This window comes from Sinocyclocheilus anshuiensis, unplaced genomic scaffold, assembly GCF_001515605.1.
Source record: "Sinocyclocheilus anshuiensis isolate Anshui unplaced genomic scaffold, SAMN03320099.WGS_v1.1 scaffold882, whole genome shotgun sequence".
Taxonomy (NCBI): Eukaryota; Metazoa; Chordata; class Actinopteri; order Cypriniformes; family Cyprinidae; genus Sinocyclocheilus; species Sinocyclocheilus anshuiensis.
The window spans coordinates 924,559-948,659 of NW_015540910.1; the positions used below are offsets into that span (position 1 = coordinate 924,559).

A 24,101-nucleotide genomic window follows, 5' to 3' on the forward strand; every position below is an offset into this window, starting at 1 on the left:
GTATATAATTTATATTATATATAAATATTTTATATATAAATCTAACATAATTGTCCTTAATATATACAAGTATAGACACACATATAGTATGTAAACATAAACTTTTATTTTGAAAGTGATTTATCGCAATTAATCGTTTTGCGGCTCTACAATAATACTGTTTACTGTATTTCTGATCAAATAAATGCAACCTAGATGAGCTAAAGATACTTCTTTAAAACATTTTTAAAAATTACTGATGGTGTTCACCTAAAGGCACTTAATGCATTGTGTTTTCTTCTGGAGCATCAATGAGTGTTTGAACTTTTTGTAATAGCTAGTAGTAGCTCAGTTGTCCTCAGTGTGAAAAGATGGATCTCAAAATCATTGTTGGAAAGGGTTCAAATACACAAAAGATGCTGGAAAACCAAATCATTTGTGGGACCTGAAGGATTTGTTTCTGAAGAACAATGGGCAGCTTAACTGTTCCCTTTCAGTCGGTCACTCTCGACGTCACTTCGGATGACCGACGAAATTGGGATCTCGCTTAGAGAGACCAATCTACTTCGAGTGTAAACTAAACGAGCCAATGTGCCAATGTACATTGGCTCGTTTAGTTTACACTCGAAGTAGATTGGTCTCTCTAAGCGAGATCCCAATTTCGTCGGTCATCCGACGTGACGTCTCCGTTCCCTCCTTCAGGGAACGAGGGTTACCATACGTAACCGAGACGTTCAGGACCGACAAGAGACTCATGAATGAATGAATGAATGAATTAATTAATAAAACAGCTGTGGATCATCCAGATAACAACACAGTATTAAGAATCAAGCATATTTAAACTGTTGAACAGGGTCATTTTTATAAATCAATTTATTATTTTTTCTAGTGGACTATATGTAAACGTCTTTTATGTGAAATATCTTATTGAGGTCAGTACTAAATTAAAAAATAACATGCATTTTGGTAAAATAATTAACATTTCACAGATACTGCAAAGTGTATGTAAAATTTTGACCACAACTGTAGATATACACAGCAATTATAACACCATAAATGAACTGCAAATTTTTTAATGAAAAAGTCAGTGTCTTCACCGCATTAATATAACTGGACAGAAGGAAAATAGATTTGTTTTATCATTGATCGGCAGCCCCTCCTGATGGACGAGACCCCTGTGTAGGCTGAAGCACTGGTGTAATTAGCTTGTGCTAATGCTTCCTTCCAATCAGACATTGAACATGCCTGCTTTCCTGCAAACAGATTTCCCTCCCCTCACCCCACTCCAAAGCCATTATTCACATGCCTGAATCATTCATTAATGTCTCATTTAGTATAAATCATCGTCGTTACATGCTAACACAGAAATGCTAGCATTTAAAGAGTCTCAAGGGTTGTGATCAGTTTTGCTGATGTTGGGTGGTCGTGTTTTTTTTTTGAGATGGCATCCTGTATGTGTATGCGTGCATAGCAACTGAGCCTCATCTGTGCCTGGATAAAATGATTAGATTAATCCCTGTTGCCAAACAGGCAGAACAATCTGGAATCTCTGTGTTTTAATAAAGACGGATGCTAATTAGAGGCGCTAGCGGTCATCTGCAATACTGATTGGTTCGAGTGATACATTGTTGGTCTGTTTTTGTTCTTTCTGGCACACTATGACTTGTTCATTGGCTTTGTGACAGTACTGGCACCACCAGTCTTTGGTGTTCTGTGATTTTTGATCCGTATGGAGTTGTGCATGATTCATGCTTACCAGCCATGGACTTCCCACTGTCTGTTCACTGACCATCTGATGCATATTGCAAACAAAAATGGCGAGAGCTTTCTGGAAACGGCAAGTTCTGGGGTGCGATTCCCAAAAGCATTGTTACCCAACTATGGTCGCAAGTTCAATAATAGTTCAATAATTACCAAAATAGTTCAACAATTCTGCAGTTCCCAAATCCATAGTTTCAGCAAACATTTGCAAACACTTATTGTGACATTCATGTGCACTTATCTTGTCTACATAAAATTCATACATAAAATGCATAAAATTATCCCAACATGATTTAAAGGCAGCATTACGTGCAATGTGGACCAGACTTTACTCATATCTAATATACGTTTTTTTATTCCCATTATGCAACATTTTTGCTGCTGTCTGCATCAACAGCCTTAATACTTTGGTCAGATGAATGGCTTTCGTATTTGGTTATGTCTGTCGTTTGCGTGTGTTGTTGGGTGCAGATCAGTGTGTGTATATAATGCTGTATACCATCTGAGCACGAAACAATGTTCATTCCTTTCATTAGTGACTCCCCATGGGAGTGCTTCTCTCTCTACCTCTTTGTCTGTCTATCTCTTAGCGTCTCCCTCTGTTTTTCTCTCTCACACACACATTTCATGTGTTGAGTGCGAGTCCACAGTCCCCCCAATGCTCTCAGCCTGTTCTCCATTACGTCCCTTCACTCCTGTTACATCACATTTATCATGAAGATGGATTGTGTCTGAGATTCAACCAAATAAAGCACAAGCAATATGTTGCTCTATGAGGCAGTCCATATGAACAATCCTTTCAAAATGCTCATTGATATTCAGGGCTGCTATTTTGAAGAGAAAAAAAAACAAAACAAAACTTGTCTGAGATCTTCAGTCATTTTTTTAAGAAAAAGGAATATGAAAAATTTAAATATAACATCTTAAGGTTTAACAATATTACCTATTTGTTTCTTGTCATGATATACTGTGTGCCTCATTAAAGGGATAGTTCACCCAAAAATACAAATTCTGTCATTAATTACCCTCATGTCGTTCCAAACCGGTAAGACCTTCATTCATCTTCGGAACAAAAATTAAGATATTTTTGATGAAATCTGAGAGCTTTCTGACCCTGCATAGACAGCAAGGGAACTACCATGTTCAAGGCCCAGAAAGGTAATAAGGACATTATTAAAATATTCTGTGACATCAATGGTTCAACCTTAATTTTATTGAGCTATGAGTATACTTTTTGTGCGCAAAGAAAACAAAAATAACGACTTTATTCAACAATTTTTTCTCTTCCATGTCAGTCTTTGACGCATGTTCACAAGAGTACCATGACACTAACTCTCATTTTAAGAAAAAACTAATTTTTCAGAAAAAAACATTTAATATCTTAAGTCATTTTGTTTTCTCCAGTAAATTTATCTTGATATTTGTAAAGGAAAACAAGACAAACATACTAAGTAAGAAAATGTTTTGCAGTGAATTAAAAATAACTGAGTCATAAACACTAATATCATAGATTGTTGATGGACTGTATAGAAACCACCTTAAAACCCTAGAGGGGTTCATAGTCCATCACCAACTATATGTAAACATTAAAAAAACTTACATTATTTTGTATTTTGTTTTGTATGCTAGTAAATGAGGCCTCCAGGAAATGCCAACAAGGAAGTCACATCCAAAACACCAGCCAGTTTTATCACAATTCACAAGACATTTTTTAGGAAACTCTTTATTGCCAACAGTGTAGAGCGGTGTTGTAGTACTCGAGACCATGTTAACTCTCAAGTCGTTCTCGAGCTTGACTTGGGAGCATTTGGACTCGCTTTGACTCAACTTGACCCTCTTCAGGTCTCTGTCTTGACTCAGACTCTACCCTCTTCTGGTCTTGGTCTTAACTCTGACTCCTACTCAGATCATGGCCTGGACTCAAATTCGAAAGAGCGGGTCTTGTCTATGGTGTAGAGCACAGCATTTGGGAAGCACCCAGACAACAAAATTGATGGGAGCAACAAGTCAGTGAGTGGATTTAAAACAGGGGTTCTCAACTCTGGCCCTCGAGGTCCACTTTCCTGCAGAGTATAGCTCCAAACCTAATCAAACACACCTGAACAAGTCAGTTTGGTTATAGTTGTATGTAGTACGTATATAGTGTACAGTAAATGGTATAGTTGTTGCTCTAAAACAAGACTGACACCAACCTTCTGGTGATGTGCATTTATACCCACTGCGTAATTAATCACACACATACAAAAGCTAGTCATCGTGACATTCTGTGAAATCACGACCCAGTGTCAGTGTTGTTGAGCTTTCAGTCATTATAATGCTACCTTTGAGGCTGTAGTGTGTGTGAGAAAGACAAATGGCTGTTGAACTCTCACTTTTCTCTCAGTGGAGTGTGGCAGCAGTAAGACCTTTGAGAAAGCCTCATAACTTAAATGTCAGTGTGAGGTGTTTGTACCTTCGGCTAGAGTGAATGAGGCAGTCTGCCGACCAGCGGGAGTCTCTTACGAGGGAACATTTTGTATTTGAGAGTGTCTAGTATCTGGCACCTGTGTACACTTCCATATTTCCAGAATAGTAGGGGATTTTAACACTGATGACTTCTTATAAAATGGATTCTAGTTACTTAAACAAGACTTAAATTAATAACATATTGTTTTTGTGTTTGGATGTTTGGCATCTGCGTACCTCAAACTGTTAGGATCAGAAATGATCCGGCATTCACTCTTTCCTAACATTGGAAATTATATTTATCTCACAAATAAGAATGGACATTGTAAGACATTTAATGACTCCTCTTACGAATCTTCTTAAATGAGTCATATATATTTTGTTGCATTTGAAGGTTTTGTTTTGTGCCAAAACAGTCATAATTTAGTTTTGATTCACTTTGACTTAGTTTGACTTTTTTTGCTACTGTACCTTTAAGACTTATATATCTAAATTACCTCTGTCATGATTGGCTAACGTTTTTGTACAACATTTATTGTTCATACAACATTCACTTTTAGATTTTGCAGTTTAGTCTATATTGCTCATTCTTCCATAACAACTTGTTTTCAAAAGCCTTTTCAAAGGTCTGTAACTTTCGGAGGTGGGACTTGGGCGCTGAACATGCTGATTGATTTAGTTCACGCAGCATTGTATTTCAACCACCATTTATTCGCATAATTTTTAAAAAATATGACTGTTATTGTGTCATGAAATGTAGTTTTAAAAGTATTTCAGGCGAGAATGTAGTTGTTTAAAGCTCAAGCCTGTGGTTTATTTATAAAGACAGCGCCTATTTAAAAATGTGTTTCGCCAATTTCAGAGATGTGAGCTCCACACGATCAGCGGGCGCTCAGTGCTCATGTTTCCCCGATGAGAGCAGCCTCAACTCGGCTAGTCCTTCTGACATTTGCTCTGATGTCTCTGTAGTGGTTAAACATAAGATATAATTTGTTTTGGGTAAATCTAACAGGTAATCTTTGGTCTTTATTCTATTATTGAATTAATCTATTAATATGTCAAAATGAAAATGAAAAGAGGCAATGTTTGATATAATATTTCGTTTAATTGTAATGTACAGTATGCATGTTCCCTGAACTACATTTCTGCGGCTATTAATGTTTAAATGAAAAGGAAAAGAGGCAGTGGTGTTTGATATCATATTTTGTCTTATTGTAAATACAGTGAGGAAAATTGCAGTAGCCAAGGTGAGCTGACTGACGTTATCAAGTACGCTGCTGTTCCATTTGCAGAATTACTGGACTTGCATCATCCCGACCCCGGGAGTTCACACTCCTGAGTCGAACTTGCGAAGTCCGAACTACTGAGGACGCAAGTCCGAAATTTGTGTACATGGTATTGAGAAACGCGCGCAGACCTACATCACCAGACTATTTGCCTATTCTTCACGGTACTTTAGACCGCGATGGAAACGCAGACAGCAACAGGTCTAGGGGGAAAAAAGGTAATTTAAGGAGGTTAAATTATTTGTTACTTATAACAAATAAGGAGGTAATTTCGGTGGAAAAGCGGCTAAAGTGCATGATTTATGGAAATAGGCCAGTATCGTCAACTAATCAACTAGTTTTCCGACAACAGATCAGTCGATTAGTGAGGTGCATTTACAGAGAGACGCAATTGTGAAATATTGCAGATACAAAAGAGATACAAAGAGAGCAGCTGCATACTAATAGTGTACCTTTGCATACTAACAGTAAGTTTATCTTACGAATAGTGTTGGGCGATATGCTCAATTTTCATTCATCAATTTTCAATCATCCTATCATCAGCCTGTAGATCGCCGATACACAATATTGTCATGCTAATTTATTTAATTATCTATTTACTTGTGGCGGAAAGTGAACCAACTCCAGCGTAAGTCTAAAAGCAGCCTAATGTTTTTAATATGACTGAATTTGTATTTAATCTAATAACAATTTAATAGAAACATTGTAAGTTACTAATTAAAATGCTTACATTTCCTCAGTTAGGCCTAAAAAAGCAGCTACAGAAAACAAGCAAAGAACATAAAAAAAAAAAATCTTTAAAAAAAAAAACTCCCATTACAATCAGTGAAGCTATCTACACTGTATGATGAATAAATCTCTTATACTTGCATCGCATGTACATCTGCACTTTGTTGTTTATGATGACAGAATTCGCAAGAGTGCAGAATTCAGTCAGGGATCGAGAGCGCTGAACAACAAAACTCTGGTTGAAAAAAAAAGCTGTTTCAGCGATGACTCATCTGAGTGCCTCCGATTGGCCAATGCATTCATAAGCTCAACATAATCATGTGTGATTGGTTATAATGCGTAACACTGTAAAAATCCGCCGCTTGGGGCTCCACTCCTCCGGCTACACCTCGTCCCTCAGGCTCTGTCAGGCTCCTCCTTCCCTCCGGCTCCACCTTGGTCCTCTGTCGCTTTCCCACCTCCGCCTCGGTCACCGGAGCCATCTTCTCCGCCTTGGCCCTCGGGATCCTTCCCGTCACCCTGGCTCATCGGCTCTCCGTCTCCGCCTCGGGCTCCACCTCCACCTGCTCCGCCGCCATCGGTCGGCCCCATGGAGTCGTCGGCCCTTCCTCCACCATGGCTCCTCCGTGGGCCGCCATCATGGCTGTGGCCTGGGTCCCGCCTGGCTCCTGTGTTCTCTGTGTTTTCTTCCCCCATGTGCTCTGTTTGACCTAGTTTCTGTCTCCGTCTGATTGTATCATTTGGTTCAGGTGTGTTTCGTTAATTATCTTCATTTGCCAATGTATTTAGTTCTAGTCTGTTACTGTGTTCCCTCGTCCAGTGTTAAAGTTAAAGTTGAATTGTGTGTGTGTTACCTGCCTGCCTTCTGTGGATACCTTCTGTGTGGATTAATTACAGACTGTTTATGTTCATCTTCTTCTTCGTGCACTCATTATACACCGCACCCCTGACAAATACGTTTTTGGCTCACTGAGGCATACAGGGCAAAATTAATGATATTCGGTTCAGTAAAGGATTTTTAAGTGTTTGCAATTCACTAGAAATTTGTAAGTCTGTTTGGGTGAAAACATCTGCTAAATGAATACATGTAAAAGTGAAAAGAAGTGGCTCATAAGAGTCATTAATCAGGAATCAGACTTGGTTGCTCTGTATGTTGGTTCACAAAAATAAATAAAAAGACTCAGATAAGTGAAAAAGTAGTCACTTTCAGAGTATTTTAGTATGATGTTTCATCCACATCTGTGTTGAAATGTGTTCATCTTTCTGACATCAGAAAGATGTCCATGTTCCAGCTTAGTTTCAGATCTGCAACAAGAAGTCTTGAGTTCTAAAAGTGACTGTAGGTTTTTCTAGTGAGTCAAGATTTTTCTCAAAAGATCAAAAAATTGTGAATCCTCTTGACGTGGCCCTTTCAAATGAGATCCAGTCTAGACATCGACCACACCAGTCTTTATCTCATCCAAACACTCAGCAATTACCTCTTCTATCCCCATCAGAGCCCTTCCCCCATCCCTTGCTCGCCATCTGACATCTCTGTTGATTCCTTGACTCACATCGAGAAGTCTGGGGTGAATTTGCCATGCAGGGTTATGTGCGAGTGCTCTTCAAACAGTTTCTATTTTCAGAGAATCCATCTCACACCTTGGCATGTGTCCACGGCTTTTGCCATTTTGCGTTTAACGAAATCTTTCATTCGTGGTCATTTGTGTGCCGAGGCCTTTGTAGGAAGGTTAACAGCACTGTAGATAACTCAAAGCCATGACTGCGTTAGTGCTTGCATAATTCTGAAGGTCAATCTGTCTTGTTTTTCTATTTTTCAGCTTCACTGAGAATCTTTTAACTATCGGCATCAACAATCCAGCTTACGTAAGCTATAAAAGTCAAGAAACGGGTTTCTATTTTGGTTGATAACTAGACAGCTGGTAATTTAGCTGGTCGTGATGGACTGATCTTGTTAAAATGATCATGATTCGTGATCAATGTTTTTATAGTAGGTAAACCAACTTTATTATGTCGTTTATGGTGCTTTATGGGAATGGGCGGAGCTAAATCATTTTTTTTTTTTACAATTTTACTTGTAATTTAAATACAGGTTACAAATGCATATGATATTTGGTGTCCTTATCTTGCATTTATTGATACTAACATTATTCAGTGGCAGAAGTGGTGTTAGCCGCTTGAAGACCTGTAGATCTGCAGCTGAGATTATCTGAAGAAATCCACAGGGGTCGCTGACCCACTGCCAGAACCACTGTATAATGAAACAGGGAAAGAAAGCAATTGCCATGGTGTGCAAGGAATAAGACACATCTATTTTCTACCCCTGTAGTGAACACTCATCAGTGGCTTAGGCTTCATTCTTCTCATTTCCTGACCTTTGACACCACTTTTACCACAAACAATACCGCATCTCTCTATCATTGAACTATGGTACTGTACCCCGTTTCTTCTTTTATCAGGGTTTTTATCCAGCATATTTGTGGCCAATAGAAGAGACAATTAGAGAATGAGGTTTTTTTTTTCCAAGACCCTTGATGAGGGCAACCAAAGGCTTCCAGTTTTCATCAACTCAATGGAATGGAGCCAGGATGCTTTTAAGGATCAAGACAGAGCACTTTTAAACACGTACACACAAGGGAATACTGTGAACAGAGAACTAGGCAAACGTGATACTCTCCTCTGAGAGGCCTGGGTCTGCAGGCACAAACAATGGATGTGTGAAAGTCTTCGTAAAGCTCAATGGTAGTCCAGTCTTCATGAAAGTGGGAATTAATTCAGTTTAAATTTGCATTAGCTGCCAAAATGACCTTTTTTAATAAGTTGGTTAAATGCTCAATGTCTCGCAGCTGATTCATGTGTTAAATGGCTAAATAATTAGAGCGATGTAATTTCTCAATATGATAGATGCTGGCTGGGGGTCAAAAAGTTTTTTGTTTTTTTTTTACAATTTACAGTAGAAAAAAAAATAAATTTTGACATATTGGTGTCAATAATGCATGAAGAAGGAAAACTCATTATGAACAATTGACAGCAATGTATTTGTCAGTTTGTTTGTTTGTTTTTTTCTTTGATGTGAAACGTGACTCATAGATTCATATGGTAAATGGTTTAGAAATGTTTAGAAATGAGCTGGTTATAAATGACATGATGAAAATTGTAGTTAGTAATGTAATCTAGGTTACTAATTTTAGGTAATGTATTCAGACTACTTTTTAGATTACTTTTAATCTAACTTATAAAAAGGCAAAGAGAAAGAAAATATATTAAATGTATTTATTTATTTTTAATATATCAACATCACACAATGCAGTAATCCTTACATTACACCAGGGTTTCCCAAACTTGGCTTAACGTAAGACCTGTAGTGGGTTTGTGAGTTGATAAGAAGCTAATAATAAATACAATCATAAAAAAAGTAATATAAAAATAAATTATTTTAATACTTGAACACTAAAAATATAAATATTTTATTTGTTTACCTGCAGTCAAAGCTACATGCAATGACACAACAGGATGTTTAGAGAGAAAAATGTAAAAAAGAAATAAAAGGAATTAGGCAGAATCAATAAATTATAATTTACTGCCATTGTGTGAACAATTTGTATTTATGTAACCCATAAAAAAGTTACTGTAATCTGATCATGAGCATTTTAAAATGTAATACTCTAATTACAAGTACTTAATTTTTGGAGTCTGATTATGTAATCCAGATTACATGTAATCCTGCAGTTACTACCCAGCACTGGTGATAACACAAGCGAGACAAGAAAAACTTGCAGGCTCGTCTATATTGCTGGTTTTGAAGAGGTTTGAGGTAACTGTCAACTTGACCAAACTGGGAGACCAGCTTAAACAAGACGACCGAACCACCTTTTTCATGCTAATAAATATGCCAAATGCTACTTAGAACCACTTACGGTGTGGATGCAATTTTTCAGATTGTTTTACTTTAGTGCGTGTTGGTTATGGCAGATATGGTTATATTTGTTGGGCAACCAAACATAGAAAACAGAGTACTCATTCACTTTTTCACACTTCACATGTCAGATTTCAGCTGTCACAAAATATAAAAAGCAATGTTTAGTAACCATTCCTACAGCAAATTTGGCAGTTTTTAAATCTCTTTGTTGAATTCGAACACAGGCACCGTCTGTCCTGGATTTCTGCCTAATTAAACATTGTTTGTAGTTTAAAACTGCCACAGTAGACCAAACAATAGAGACCCCAAATGTGTGATTTCACAGCAGCTCTTCTTATCAGCACTCTCTGAGCAGAGCGTGTCCTTTTTACACACTGAGAGAGTGTCTAAGCGGGTAGATTGAAAGCATTGTTTCTTTTCTTTTTTTATCACAAAATCTCTGTATCTCTTGTTAAATTCTCTTTAGTAATAGCAGAAGTAACACTGGACATCCAGACTTTCCACTGAGATTACTTGTACTGAAAAACCACACGATTTCTGTGGAATTCATCAGCTGTATCCAGTGTATTCGGTTTTGTTGTACATACTTAGCATGCATTCTTGCATTAATCCTTAATTTAATTTGTGCATTAAATAAATGGATCAGGTAACAATAAGTTGTCCAGATGTCTGAAATGAAACCCAGGCACGATATACTGTATTAAGTTAGCTGGTTTCAGAAGTATTTTTCCATTCATTTTTTTTTCCCCCATAGAGATTTTAAAAAGTCTTTGTTAAAGGGGTCATATGATGCTTTTTTAAAGATCATTATTTTGTGTATTTAAGCCATGAACCAGTTTCAAAGTGAATTGCAACATTACTTTTATTTGCAGCAAAAATTTTTGTAGTAAAAACTTTTAGTAAAATGTCCATCACATGTGCACATCAGAATCATGTCAGAAGCTGGAAGTTGTAAGTCATCCAGGTACTTTTCACCAACTGTTTTATGAACACTGTGTATTTGATCATGCTACTCTTTTCACAAACTTATTTTCACCTTCTATATAATATTAAAGTATCAGATTTCGGATGCAGCCAGTGACCTATGAAATCCAGCTGATCCATACTTGCACAGAGTATGTTTCGGTCTTTAAACACATCATTGTTGTCCAAATTTTCCCTTTACAGTAAAAGTAAATTGAGGCAAATGCTGTCAAGCTGAACTATGCAGGACAAAAAAAAAAAAAAGTATCCCATCAGTAGCCCATAACTTGTACAATATATTCTGAGTCTTGACAATTAGATTGAAATGTATATGTGTGAATTTGATATTCACTTTTTCCCATCACAAATTTCCCATCCACTGTTGCTGTCAAATCTCATTAATGTGATTTAAATATGCACATATTAGAATTTGACATCTCATGAATGATTGAGACCAAAACTAATTTGCAATCACTGACTATTTTTTGGAGCTTGACCAGCCCACTGGTCAACATTCACTTTGTGTTATATGGAAAAGAGCAGGGTGAAAATTCTGAAAGAAAATCATGTAAGTTTGGAATGACATGAAGGTGAGTAAGTGAAATAATTTTAATCCTTGGATGAGTTAATTCTGTATAAGCCGGCATGCAAGACTATGGCAGCATATAATAATGCAAATCCCTTATGAATGTGAGAGAGAGAGAGAGAGAGAGAGAGAGCAGGAAGATGGCATTTTACTTTGGGTTAATGAATGTTTTCCTGATTCACTCCTTTGTGTGGAGAAAAACACTTTTGCTCGAGTGTCGCTCTCTCGCTTAACCTCACATCCATTATGTGGCGTTCAAGTTCTGATGTCACAGACGAGTGTGAGTCTGTTTCTGAGTACATGCTTAATTACTGTATAGAATGACAGTATATTGTATGTTTTTAATAGTAAAGAAGGATTTAAAGCACAACTCCTGCTGATTTATGATTAATAGCTAGAGTGAAAAAAAAATCATTTTGATCCCTGCTCACTGCCCACAGAAAATGATTATTTGATGCATCCAAAGCCCTGTAAATCACAATGAAAGGCAATTAGTTGTAAGTATGCTTGATACAAAACGGAGGCAGTTTTAATTGAAAAAGTTGAGATGACATCAGCCAGAAAGAGTCGAGTTGCAAGGCCACAATCTCATTGGATGATATGTGGGCGAAGTAGCACTGATTGGATGGCTCAGTCAGAGATGAAGCAGTAACTAAAGTGTCTGGCTATGTCCAAAAATACATACTAACATGCTCTTATTATTTGTAAGGAATAATACCGAGAATGCAATGTGGTTGTATTCTTGCTTTTCAGTCAGAATGGAATATATCCATAAAAAGTAACCTGACATGTAACCTACAAAAAAGGACTTGAAAAGCACCAGGAAGTTATATAATATATATATATATATATGTTTCCTTTGCACTCTGTTTATAGGTACTACAGCGCCACCATTCTGCAGATGTCTGGAGTACGTGATGACAAGTTGGCCATCTGGCTAGTGACTGTAACAGCGTTCACAAATTTTCTGTTTACTTTGCTGGGCGTTTGGTTGGTTGAAAGGGTGGGCAGACGCAGACTTACGTTGGGAAGCATCTTTGGTAAGATTCTTACATACTTGGAGAAGCAGAATATATTCCAGCACATTCAGAATGTATTCTGGGTAACATTTGGGTGCCTTTTTAACTCACTAGTTAAGAGAGACTGGGGCTAGTTCATGTGTTTGTAATATACAAACATGAAACAGTTGTTCAACTGTATCCAACAGATATTGTAATGAAATAGTTTAAAATGAAAACAAAAACTTATTACCACTATGCGAAATATATACTTAAATTGTACCTTGGACTCAAAAACTGGTTAGACAAATATAATCCTTGTTGCAACTTCCCTGTCCGATAACTTGCCCAAGTTTCCACTACTTTTTCGTTATTTGAAATGCTATTCTGAACATTTTGAGATATGCCAAAATATATCTGTTTTCATACATATGGATTTTTGATTCTTTCTGTACAGGTACTGTTTTGAGTCTGTGTATCCTATCGGTTGGCTTCCTCCTGTCAGCCCAGCATTCTCCTCCTGTTACACTACATCTGACGGACCCCACGACACCCAACTCCAGCTGCACAACACATCTGTGAGTATGATTTAATGGGCAGGTTTATCTTCTAGAGCTTCTCGCCAATGGCAATATAAATAATTCATGAGTACACTATATAAGATATAGTACACTCATAGTGGCAGCTGTCTTGTTATTCGGTGTCTTGTCATTTAGCACATATCAAAAGTGACTTCTGTTATCACCATGACATTCCATACTGTATGACGTGTTTTGTTCTGTGAGGGGAAAAAAATAGAAAATTTTGAAGAGTGACAACTCTTGGTAGAGTGGATTACTAAAGAGTATTTGTAGCACTTTTCAAACTGTGGATTGGAGTAGAAATAAATTGGTTGTGCAAAGAATGGTGATGTTCGTGTCCAAATATGAAATATAGAGAGTTCTCACATGTTTGTTGGTAGGCGTACCTTTAATTATACATTTTTCTCATGTTACACACCACAAGAACTCGAGGGCTGCATGCAAAAATTAACACACAGTGTGACCAATGCAGTCCAATGTATGGACAAACTGCTCTTACGAAGCTGTTCTTTTAATGAATCATTCAAAAAGACTCCTTTACCAAATCCTTATTCTGTTTATCTGCCTTACAGTAATGAAACTGATAAGAAGGCCTATCCAGTGTAATAGTATGATAGTGAGAAAATGTATTTCAAATTCGTATTTCACTCTAAAATGTCTAAAAGTGATGGATTATACCTTTATGATACCTCCCTAGGCAGGTCTTAGCATGGAAAAGTTTCAGAACCGCTGCTATAGTGATCTGGGGGATTCATACTGGAATAAAGTGAATATCAAGCCTCTATGGGAGATGCCTGAAAATGAGATAGGAACACTGTGGAATTCAATTGCTATCTGTGGACTTTATGAATACTATCAGTCTCCACATCATCAGCACCACCTGCCAGTATAATTGACCCCAGGTGGATTTCAGGGGCAATATCATCTACATCTATCATCTTTATCAGACAGGAGAAGAACCTATCAGGGTCCGAGGCGATCTAATAGAAGCACCCCAGACCACATGTTGTAAAGCAGGGGTTTAAACATTTTACAGACCCAGACACCCCACGGACTCTAGGCCAATCTAGAGACCCCCAATATGTATACATATAAACAGCTCCTTGTTCTGTATAAAAGTCTCCTCAAAAGTGGCAGTTTGACAATAGTAGTCCTATATAATTCTTGATATTTGGAGAGAAAAATATTTTTTTTAAATATCATTAATTGTACATGAAGTACGTTTTTGAAGAGTCATAACGCATGACATTGTACAACCTGAACTAACCTAGCCTTGTAATGAAAAGGTAAAATCTGATATTTTAAGAAATTCACTGACTTTGACACATAGTCATGAGGGTCTGCATGTTCTTCTTTTGTGTAATTTCTTGTTTTTTGTTTGTTTTCTGCACGTTGGTTGCATCATTTCTGGTCACCTCACATGACTTTAATTTGGTGGACGTAAGATTTTTAAATACCTTTTTTTTAATAGATTATAAATATCGAAACAGTTTTGTTCAAGGAACTGTTATTAAATCATAAAGAAATAATACTAAAAGATAAGAACCAAACTACTTAATAACATTGTCTTTTCAAGAATTTTATCATTTTAATAGGACTTTTTGTTCATTACATTGTACCACCCTGACATTTTTACTTTATACCCCCCTTAAAAATAAATAAATTAAATAATTGTAATAGAATCATCATAGAAGGATAAAATCAAGTCACACCCTGTATTTTTGTCATGTAATCCGTCTCACTCTGAAATATATCACATTCTGGAAGTAAAATGGTTAGCAAATGGCATTTCAGGTTGACTTTAATCTGTGTCTAGTTGAAGTTGAGTCCAGTGGAGAACTATTGCTAGTGTCTGTATCACCACTCTAATTGTGAAATTAGACCCTTTCTAATGGGTTCCTCTTGCTTTAGTCAACACACAACGTATTGGTCTCCAACCTGAGTGAAAATCAATTTTATGTTTGGCTCTGTTGGTGTGTACATTGCAGCAATAACTGCGTGTGTTAGGGGGTCCAAGCTGCTCGCTGTTCCTTAATGTCACAGTAATAGAGTGTCTGAAGTGTGTAACCTCATAACAATGACACCCCCCTCCCAGTCTGACAGAGCATGGCTCTCTCTCCATCCTAATTTACTCGTATACCACATCCAGTTCACCATACACACACCGCCAAAACAAAGCATGTTTATTTTCCTGCTAATGGATGCGTAATGACTGCACTGTCATCACAGCAGCAAACCAATTTGTGCATAGACTGTCTCAAAAGCCCTTTCAACATTCTTACATAATGGAATACAGTGTTTAATGGACTCACTGTAACTGCCGTGCAAGACTTATTGACCAAGACTTGAATACTGAATACATGTTGATGTATATGTTAATGGGATCATGGTTGTGATTTCATAATCATGCATATTTCTGAGCAAGTCATTCATGCAGCTTAGAAAACGGAACAGAAAACGGAAGTTGTGTATAATCAGAAAATATTATAATGATTTCTGAAAGATCATATGGCAATGAAGATTTTGGCATCACTGGAATAAACTATATTTTAAAATGAAAAGAAATAGAAGTTAGTTATTTAGAATTGTAATACACTGCTCAAAAAATTCAGGGAACACTTAATTATCACAGCATAACACCAAGTCAGTTAAAGGGGTGGTTAATTGTGATTTCACTTTTTTAACTTTAGTTAGTGTGTAATGTTGCTGTTTGAGCATAAACAATATCTGCAAAGTTACGACACTGAAAGTTCAATGCAAACTGAGATATTGTCTTTTAATATTATGGCAGTTTAATGCCTACACTTACGACTGGTAGGGACAACAACGAGCTACTTCCTGGGTTGGTGACATCACAAACCCTGAAATTGACATAAACCCCACCCCCGGGAACATGCAACAAAGGGGGCGGGGCCATGTTCCGCTGCTTTAGAGAAGAGGAAGAGTTGTTGCCATGCCATCAAAACTAGGGGTGCACGAAAAAATCTATTCATATATACAACGTGATTCTGTCTTCTAACGATTCTAATGGATTCACAAGTTTCAAAATAAATATTCTAAAGCAGCAGTTCTTATGCTGCATTCAAGTCCTCCTGGGATGTTCATACTTACGAGTTGACAGGTTGTAATTACTACATTAGATGCATTTAAGTCACTTTTGGTCAGAACAAGATTTCACTTTTCTACATAAAATGCAACGATTTTTTAACACTACGTCTACAAAATGATGAATAAAAGAACAAGAAAACAACAAGAACAAGATTTCACTTTTCTACATAAAATGCAATGGGTTTTTTTACTCTACATCTACAAAATGATGAATAAAAAATGTGCATCATAGTGTTTTAGCTTTTTTTTCTGTTTTTATTACATTTATGAAGGTGATGTAAACTGAATCACTATGTATTCTATAGTAATTATACAATAATATATTTTGCATCTGTAACATATAGTTTTATTGTACATTACAAAAAAATATATTTTATTAATTTCAACAAATTTACTGTCAATACAGATCAAGTCTGCATATCAAGTCTTTGGCTGCGTCCATTGCATCCGACACGTTTTTTCACTGACACGCCCCCAACTCGGAAACTCTGGGCTTAAAGGGGTCATTGGATGCAAAATTCACGTTTACATTTTGTTTGAACATAAATGTGTGTTGGCAGTGTGTGTACACATCCACCCTATAATGATAAAAATCCACCCAGTGGTTTTTATTTAATCCCTAAAAATAATATCCCATTTTTCAAATCAAGCCGTTCTCAGCTTCTTGTCTGTGTGACGTCACACAGACCAAGGCCCCTCCCACGATTGTTGATTGACACGCCCATCTTACCTTAGACCCGCCCTGAGTGAGCTGTGAACAGTTCGACCGCCATTGTTTCACTGGAGCAGGGACATAAGACAAGAATGTCTCCATAGCAATTGAGGTATTCTGTTCTTGGATGTAGTAATGAATATAGCAGTCGTCATTTACTCCCGACATCTGAGCAGCTGAAGACGCAGTGAATTACTTTAGCTTTTGAAGGGAATGCTCCTCCCGATCTGCCTAAATGCTAAATGCAATCTATGTTGGTGCGAATTATTCGTGATCCAGCCTCACCTACAGAAGTGAGTATAAGGGTTTTTTTATGAAGCTTTGCAAATCGCATTTCCTAATAATGTGCTAGTTAGCAAGTTTCGCGGGCTAAATGTGGCTAAAGTAAACAGTACTGCTCGTCATCCCACAGAAGAGAGGGGCGGGGTGAGCAGAGCTCATTAGCATTTAAAGGAACATGCAACAAAACAGGTTGCTCTGAAAAGAGCTGATTTTGACAGGGTAAAAAGGGTGTTGTTTTAAACTAACATTGAGAAATTTTAACCAAAGCATGTTTAGACTTTTCATTAAGACCCTAAAGAATCATATCAACTTGTGGAAAATGGGCATCCGATGACCCCTATAAAGAAAATTATGAGTTTCCCACTCGTAATAACGACTTTGTGGTGGCGTTCATGTGTGCAGCATGGTCTTGAACGCACCAATAATCCTGTTCCTCGCATCCCCCTGCTCTGCACACGCTCTGGTTTGCATCTCTCTCTCACCTGATTCAAATCATCAGCTCGTCAGCTCCATTAATTAACTGTGTTCCAATTATAAACTTTATGTGTATAGACAGACAGATATTTTTCAAATAGCTACAAGAAGCGTTAAACATGGATGCGCATGCGGTTGCTGTGGTAGCGAGCAATACTAGCTGGCAAACGGTTCTTACTGTTACAAATTAAACAATTACTTTACAAAAATGCTACAATGCAATCATGTATTCTACTGTATTACAGCTTTAATCAGGATAAAACCAAGCAGACCAATTAGGAAGCATAAGTGATTGTAAATCAGTTTCACCTTATTTGGTGCAAATAAAAGTGACAACAGGTGCACTAGAGAGGCAACAACAAGACAACCCCCAAGAAGGTGATGGTTAGCAGGTGTTGGCCACAGACAATGCTCTATTCTTTTCTTTCCTAAATGTGTGGTCCCTAGTTTTGTGTTTTGTTAGGGTTCATGCCATGAGGCAGTGTCTGCAACCCAATCAGGTTGCACAGTCTAGGTCCTCCAGAATGACACATCCATACGTGTCATCGCGAGGAAGTTCGGTGTGACTCCCTGAACAGTTTCAAGAGCATGGAGGAGATACATCAGAGGAGAGCACAAGGAGAGCTGGACAGGGCCATAGAAGGGCAACAACCCAGTAGTAGGACCAGTATCTATTCCTTTGTGCAAGGAGGAACAGGAGGAGCACTGCCAGAGCCCTCCAATATGGCTTCCAGTAGACTACTGGTGTGCATGTTTCTGACCAAACTGACTCCATGAGGGTGGCATGAGGGCCTGACGTCTTCTAGTGGAACCTGTGCTCACAGTCCCAACACCATGTAGCTTGCTAGGCATTTACCAGAGAACACCGGAATTGGCAGGTTCTCCCCATTCTCTTACGAATGAGAGCAGGTTCACACTGAGCACATGTGACAGACATGAAAGAGTCTGGAGTCTGCCTGCAACATCATCCAGCATGACCGTTTTGGCAGTGGGCCAGTGGTGGTCTGGGGAGGAATATCTTTGGAGGGTTGCACAGATCTCCATGTCCTAGCCAATGGTACCCTTACTGCTATTAGGTACCAGGATGAAATCCTCAGAGCCACTGTCAGACCTTGTGCTAGTGCAGTGGGCCCTGGTTTCCTCCTGGTGCAAATCCAATTGAGAACCTCTGAAATATTATCGGAGCATCTGAACCCACAAAGTCACACCACAGACTCTCCAGGAGCTCAGTGTTGCCCTGATCCAGGTCTGGCAGGAGATCCCCCAGGCCACCATCTGCCATCTCATCAGGAGCATGCATAGACATTGTCAGGAATACTTAAAGGTGCAGTAGGAGATCTTGGAAAATGCTAACTTTAGCCTGATAGCACTGAAGCTCTGCGAAGTGGACATCACCGGATATTCCGCCACCCAGTTCGAAGCGAGTGTAAATGTTCCATACAAAGGGCATTAAAGTGTGCGAGACGTAAATTTAAATAGTATTTATTTACAGAGGTATATTATGTCACACTTCATATTTCTCTAGAAAGTTTTGTCTGTGTGTGAAGACGCTGCGCAGCGCAAATCCGTGAATGAATGTTCCGAAGTGAAGTAAACTTCAACGGATTTCCCCTGCTCACTGACAAGATGTTGGAGGATTTGCTCCTCAACAGATCCCGAGCTCATTGACAAATATCTTTTATCGTAAGATGTGCTCCCTTTACACAGTGCGCGCACGATCGCGAAATCGAAAGTGAACTGCGACTGCGAGCGCTCATTCAAAATACCCCACATATTGATAGCGCCGCCCTAATTTTCTCTAAATTGATTTATCAACTTTTAATACTTTTAAGACCCCGCGGACACCCTGATTTTAAAGGGGTCCTATTATGCTTTTTCACTTTTTGAATTTTAGTCAGTGTGTAGAGTGTATGTTTGGGCATAAAAAAGATCTTCAAACTTAACTCAAAGTCCACTCCAAAGGGAGATATTTAGTTTTTAAAAAATCCCTTTTTCAAGAACTACAACGACCGGCTCGTTTGGACTACAGCATTTGTTTTCCGGGTTTTGTGATATCACAAAGCGGCCCATTAGAATATCATTAAAATAATTCCCACCTACGGAAATTCGAATGGTTGGGGGGTGGGAATAGGCGTGGTTAGAACGCTTGGTTGAGTGCATCAGACAAGATGACAAGGAAGAAGTGCTGCTGTAGCCTCAAGTTTTCGCAAGCTATTACACATGCACCTGAATAATTATGTATGTAAATATGTGTTACAATTATGAAAACGTTTTTGTAATAAATTGCTGACTGTACAATACTAGACAATGATGTAATCTGCAGAATTTACACTTCAATTATGAGACTACACTGTTTCACATACATTGAGTGCGGGTGTTTTTATATCACTGTATTTCTGAAGGAAACCGACTGTCTTCAGAAAATGCAGTGTTTTTTTGAGCGGAGCGCTGCTTTGTGTACAGCCGTTACCGGCGAAACGTTGATCTCTACCACTCCAACATCGCCTCCTGCTGGCAGAGAATGAGGTTGCATATATATGCCGCCTGGGAAACACTGGACTATGGTATAAATAAATTCAACTGTATAAAGTTATTTTTAAGCGGTTGTTGACATCCTATCTAAAACGTGATATAGCCAAAAAAATAAAAACAACAACAATGACGTTACCACTCTAATATGTCTTGCAATATCCGTGCGTGCAAAGGTTCTGCGCAATCCTCTTGTTCAATATTCTCTGGGTCTGAATCCGGCTCAAATTGATATGGCAATATTGATGCCATCCTTAACTAAACAGAGCAGACAGAACTTGCTGCTTTGGCAAGGGGCAGGGCAGTACTGAAACACCGTCTAAGCTGTTCGCCAATCACAACGCACTGGGACAGCTAACCAAGCACATCACATTTCGTTTTTCGGAAGGCGGGCCTTCATCAAACCCGGAACTAATCGAGCTGTTTGTGCCAGGATGGGGAGAAAGGTATTGTAATAATGTAAATTATGTAAAAAATCATGCGTTTTTCGAACCACCAAGCATGAGAGCATGTTCTAGTACACCCCCAAAACAAATTCAAGACATTGTAAAAGAGCATAATAGGACCCCTTTAAGTTAGGTAGGTCATTTTCAGCTGAGTCCCAAAATGGGGGGGTGCAGGTTAACAGGTTAAAGGCACGTGGGGGCCATACACACTTTTGACTTACATTATGAGTTGCTTTGATGAAATATATGCATGGATCAGCCTGTAATTTTTTATTTTTTTTAAATCCATCCCTCAATGAGTTGATTTTGGCTTCCACAGACCATTATCAACGATTTACACAATGTATATAAATAAAGATTTGTAACTTTTTTTTTTTTTTTTTTTTTGAGCAGTGTATTTCACAGCATTTTAAATGTATTTTTGATCAAATGCATCCATGGTAAACATAAGAAAAGTCTTTCAAAAAGTATAATAAATATCTGTAGATTTCACTAGATCAAAGATAATAGATTTCATTAGATTTTATTTCCATAAGTTGCTTATTGTATTTCTGAGTGAAACATGATTTTTAACAAGAAAAATTGCACAGTGGGACTTACTGCAATGTTATCCATCAGTTGATTGAATTGTGAAAATATGACAGGTGGTTTGACGAAAATGAAAGTTGTTCCAACATGTGGAGCAAATTATTATGTTTTGATGAAAGATTATGAATGCAATTAACTTTTTTTTGTTTGTTTGTTTAGAACAATGTGCAATGATGAGTCACGCATATAAGGAATTCTAGAAATATGTATTAAGACAGTGCATATAGTCCATTTTGATTTATGTTGACTTAAAGGCACAATATTTAAGATTTTTTTATTAAAATATCCAAAAACCACTAGAACAATGTTATATATTTTGCTGACTTGTGTACTTACATTATCACAAATGTTTCGAAGAATGTTTAAATCCAGAGAAATAAGCAATTTTAACTAGTGACACGGGTCTATAGTGTTATTGTGTCACCTGCCAATGACGTCATAACCCCTCGATTTCCGGTTTTGTTTTGTAGAAAACATGGAAACACCAAAGACACTTTAATATGTTGTGCGTTTTATTAGACTGGTGACGACCGCACAGAGTAGCATAATAACAGAACTTTCAAATGTATCTAGTATGATAAAATAGCCCTGCTTTTTTTTCCCCCACATACGCACGACTGGAAGGAGTGGAAGCGGTCGACTGTGGCATAATAAAAGCTCTGCTGCTTTCAAGCCGTACGTGTGTCACGCTCGTTCAGCAGCATCGTTTCGCTTCGACGGCTTTCAGCCTCACCCTGCTTCATTCTACTACGTTAACAAATCATTAGCTCATCCATGAACATGATTTCTGCCTGAGTCCCGTCGGATTGCATCGGCTGTGGGGATGAAGACGACAACTCCCATGACTCCACACTCAGTCATGGCGTCATCAAACTACGCCTTTGCCTCTGTTTATTTTGAATAAGCGCCCTCTAGCGGCGAAAATTACATATTGTGCCTTTAAGACAAGAAGAATTCAAGGTCAGTTGGTTGGGTTTTAGTTTTTAAGTAATTTGTCTTGCTCTCATTACTTTGTTTTTCAGGTCATGCGAGCCCTGTATGTTGGACCCAAGCTGTGGTTACTGTTATCAGGAAAACAGCACTGCTGTGTTTGCCTCCTCCTGTGTGCCCGTCAATCCGGCCTCTACTGAGAGAGCAGCGTGGGGCAAGTGAGTCAGCACTGAAACAGAGCCTCTGTATGTGCAAGCACTTGAGCTGTTCTGTGTATATTTGGGCATATTATGTGTTTTTATTCATTCTACAATACATTACAAAGTTATCCAATACTCGCCAGATGTAAAATCTCAAATACAATTTGTTGTCATGTTTCCCTACTTGTATTTTATATTTTTAACACATTTTCTAACACATTTTAGTTTGTTAAAGGGATAGTTCACCCAAAAATGGTTGTCATTATTTACTCACCCTCATGTCGTTCCAAACCTGTAAGACCTCCGTTCATCTTCGGAACACAAATTAAGATATTTTTGAAGGAATCTGAGAGCTCTTTGACCCTCCCATAGACAGCAAGGGTCCTTACACAATCAAGGTCCAGAAACGGAGCAAGGAGATCGGTAAAATAATAGCTACGAGAATACTTTTTGTGCGCAAAATAAAAAAATAAAAAAAATGTATTCAACAATTCGTCTCCTCCGCGTTTTTGGAGAGTATCCACTTGAACGTAAATTGCGTATGCTGTTTTGTGTCAGTGTCAGACTCTGTTCCATGTTTTGTGTGTGTCTTGCTCCCCATGTGCCTTCCTATGCCCTTATTTGGTTAGTTTCCTGTTCCTGTCCTGATTAGTTAAGTTCATTTGTCCCAGGTGTTTCCCTTGATGTTTCATTGCTCCCAGGTGTGTCTCGTCATCCCCTCCTCCTGTGTGTATAAATAGTGTTCCCTGTGTGTGCTCCAGGGTCCGGTATTGTATGTTAATGTATGTGAATGTCTATGTCTACATGTATTGCGTGAGTGTTCCTTTGTATTAATTAAACCCATTTGGGTTGATGTTCTCCTCATCTCTCTCCGTTCCTTGCTCCTCAGTCCGCTCAGCAGTGCACCCGTGACAGAATACCGGACCTAAAAATAAGCGGCACCCCCTCTCCCAGTTTGATTTCCGTTTTTTGACAGTTTTTGTTTTGTTTTTTTTCCCGTGCGTTCCTCCACGTCCCCAAATGGAGGAGCGATTAATGTTTATCGCGCTGGCTCAGGCGAGCCCAGACCCAATCGTCTTTGCAAGGGCGTTCGTGCCGCTCGCCCTCACCAGCTCCCTCGAGGGGGAAACCCTCGCAACGCTGTTCCGGATCGGAATGACATTCCATCATCCCACGGAGCTCCCAGACACCACCAACCTCGACTGGAAGGAGACAGTCATCTGGTGTCTGGAGAGTCTCTCAGCCCAGGGAGGGCTCCAGATCCCCAGTTAAGCCCAGGGAGGGCTCCTGATTCCCCGTTAGGCCCCGGGAGGGCTCCAGGCCCCTTAAATTTCCCCAAGTATTTTTTTGGGAGGGGTACTATGGCTCCAGCCGTAGAGGCAGGGGCTGGGGCCATGGCCTCCCGAGTCCCCTGCTCCGCCATGGCCCCCCGAGGCTCCAGATCCGCCATGGCCTACCGAGGCTTCTGATCCGCCATGGCCTACCGAGGCTCCTGATCTGCCATGGCACCCCGAACGGGTACAGCTCTGGAGGCCCACTGTCCCGTGTCTGTCCTGAGGGACCTCCAGAGTGCCCCCCCCCCCAC

General features: G+C 38.8%; 1 protein-coding gene across 1 annotated transcript in view; it reads left to right on the plus strand.

Annotated features, from left to right (window-relative positions):
- LOC107689243 (proton myo-inositol cotransporter-like) overlaps window positions 1-24,101 on the plus strand; it is an 87,437-nt gene that overhangs the window by 47,938 nt on the left and 15,398 nt on the right. The window contains exons 5-7 of the mRNA XM_016487185.1: window positions 12,545-12,708; window positions 13,124-13,244; window positions 22,409-22,534. Coding sequence (XP_016342671.1) covers window positions 12,545-12,708; window positions 13,124-13,244; window positions 22,409-22,534 — 411 coding nt within the window. The remainder of the gene's footprint in view (window positions 1-12,544; window positions 12,709-13,123; window positions 13,245-22,408; window positions 22,535-24,101) is intronic.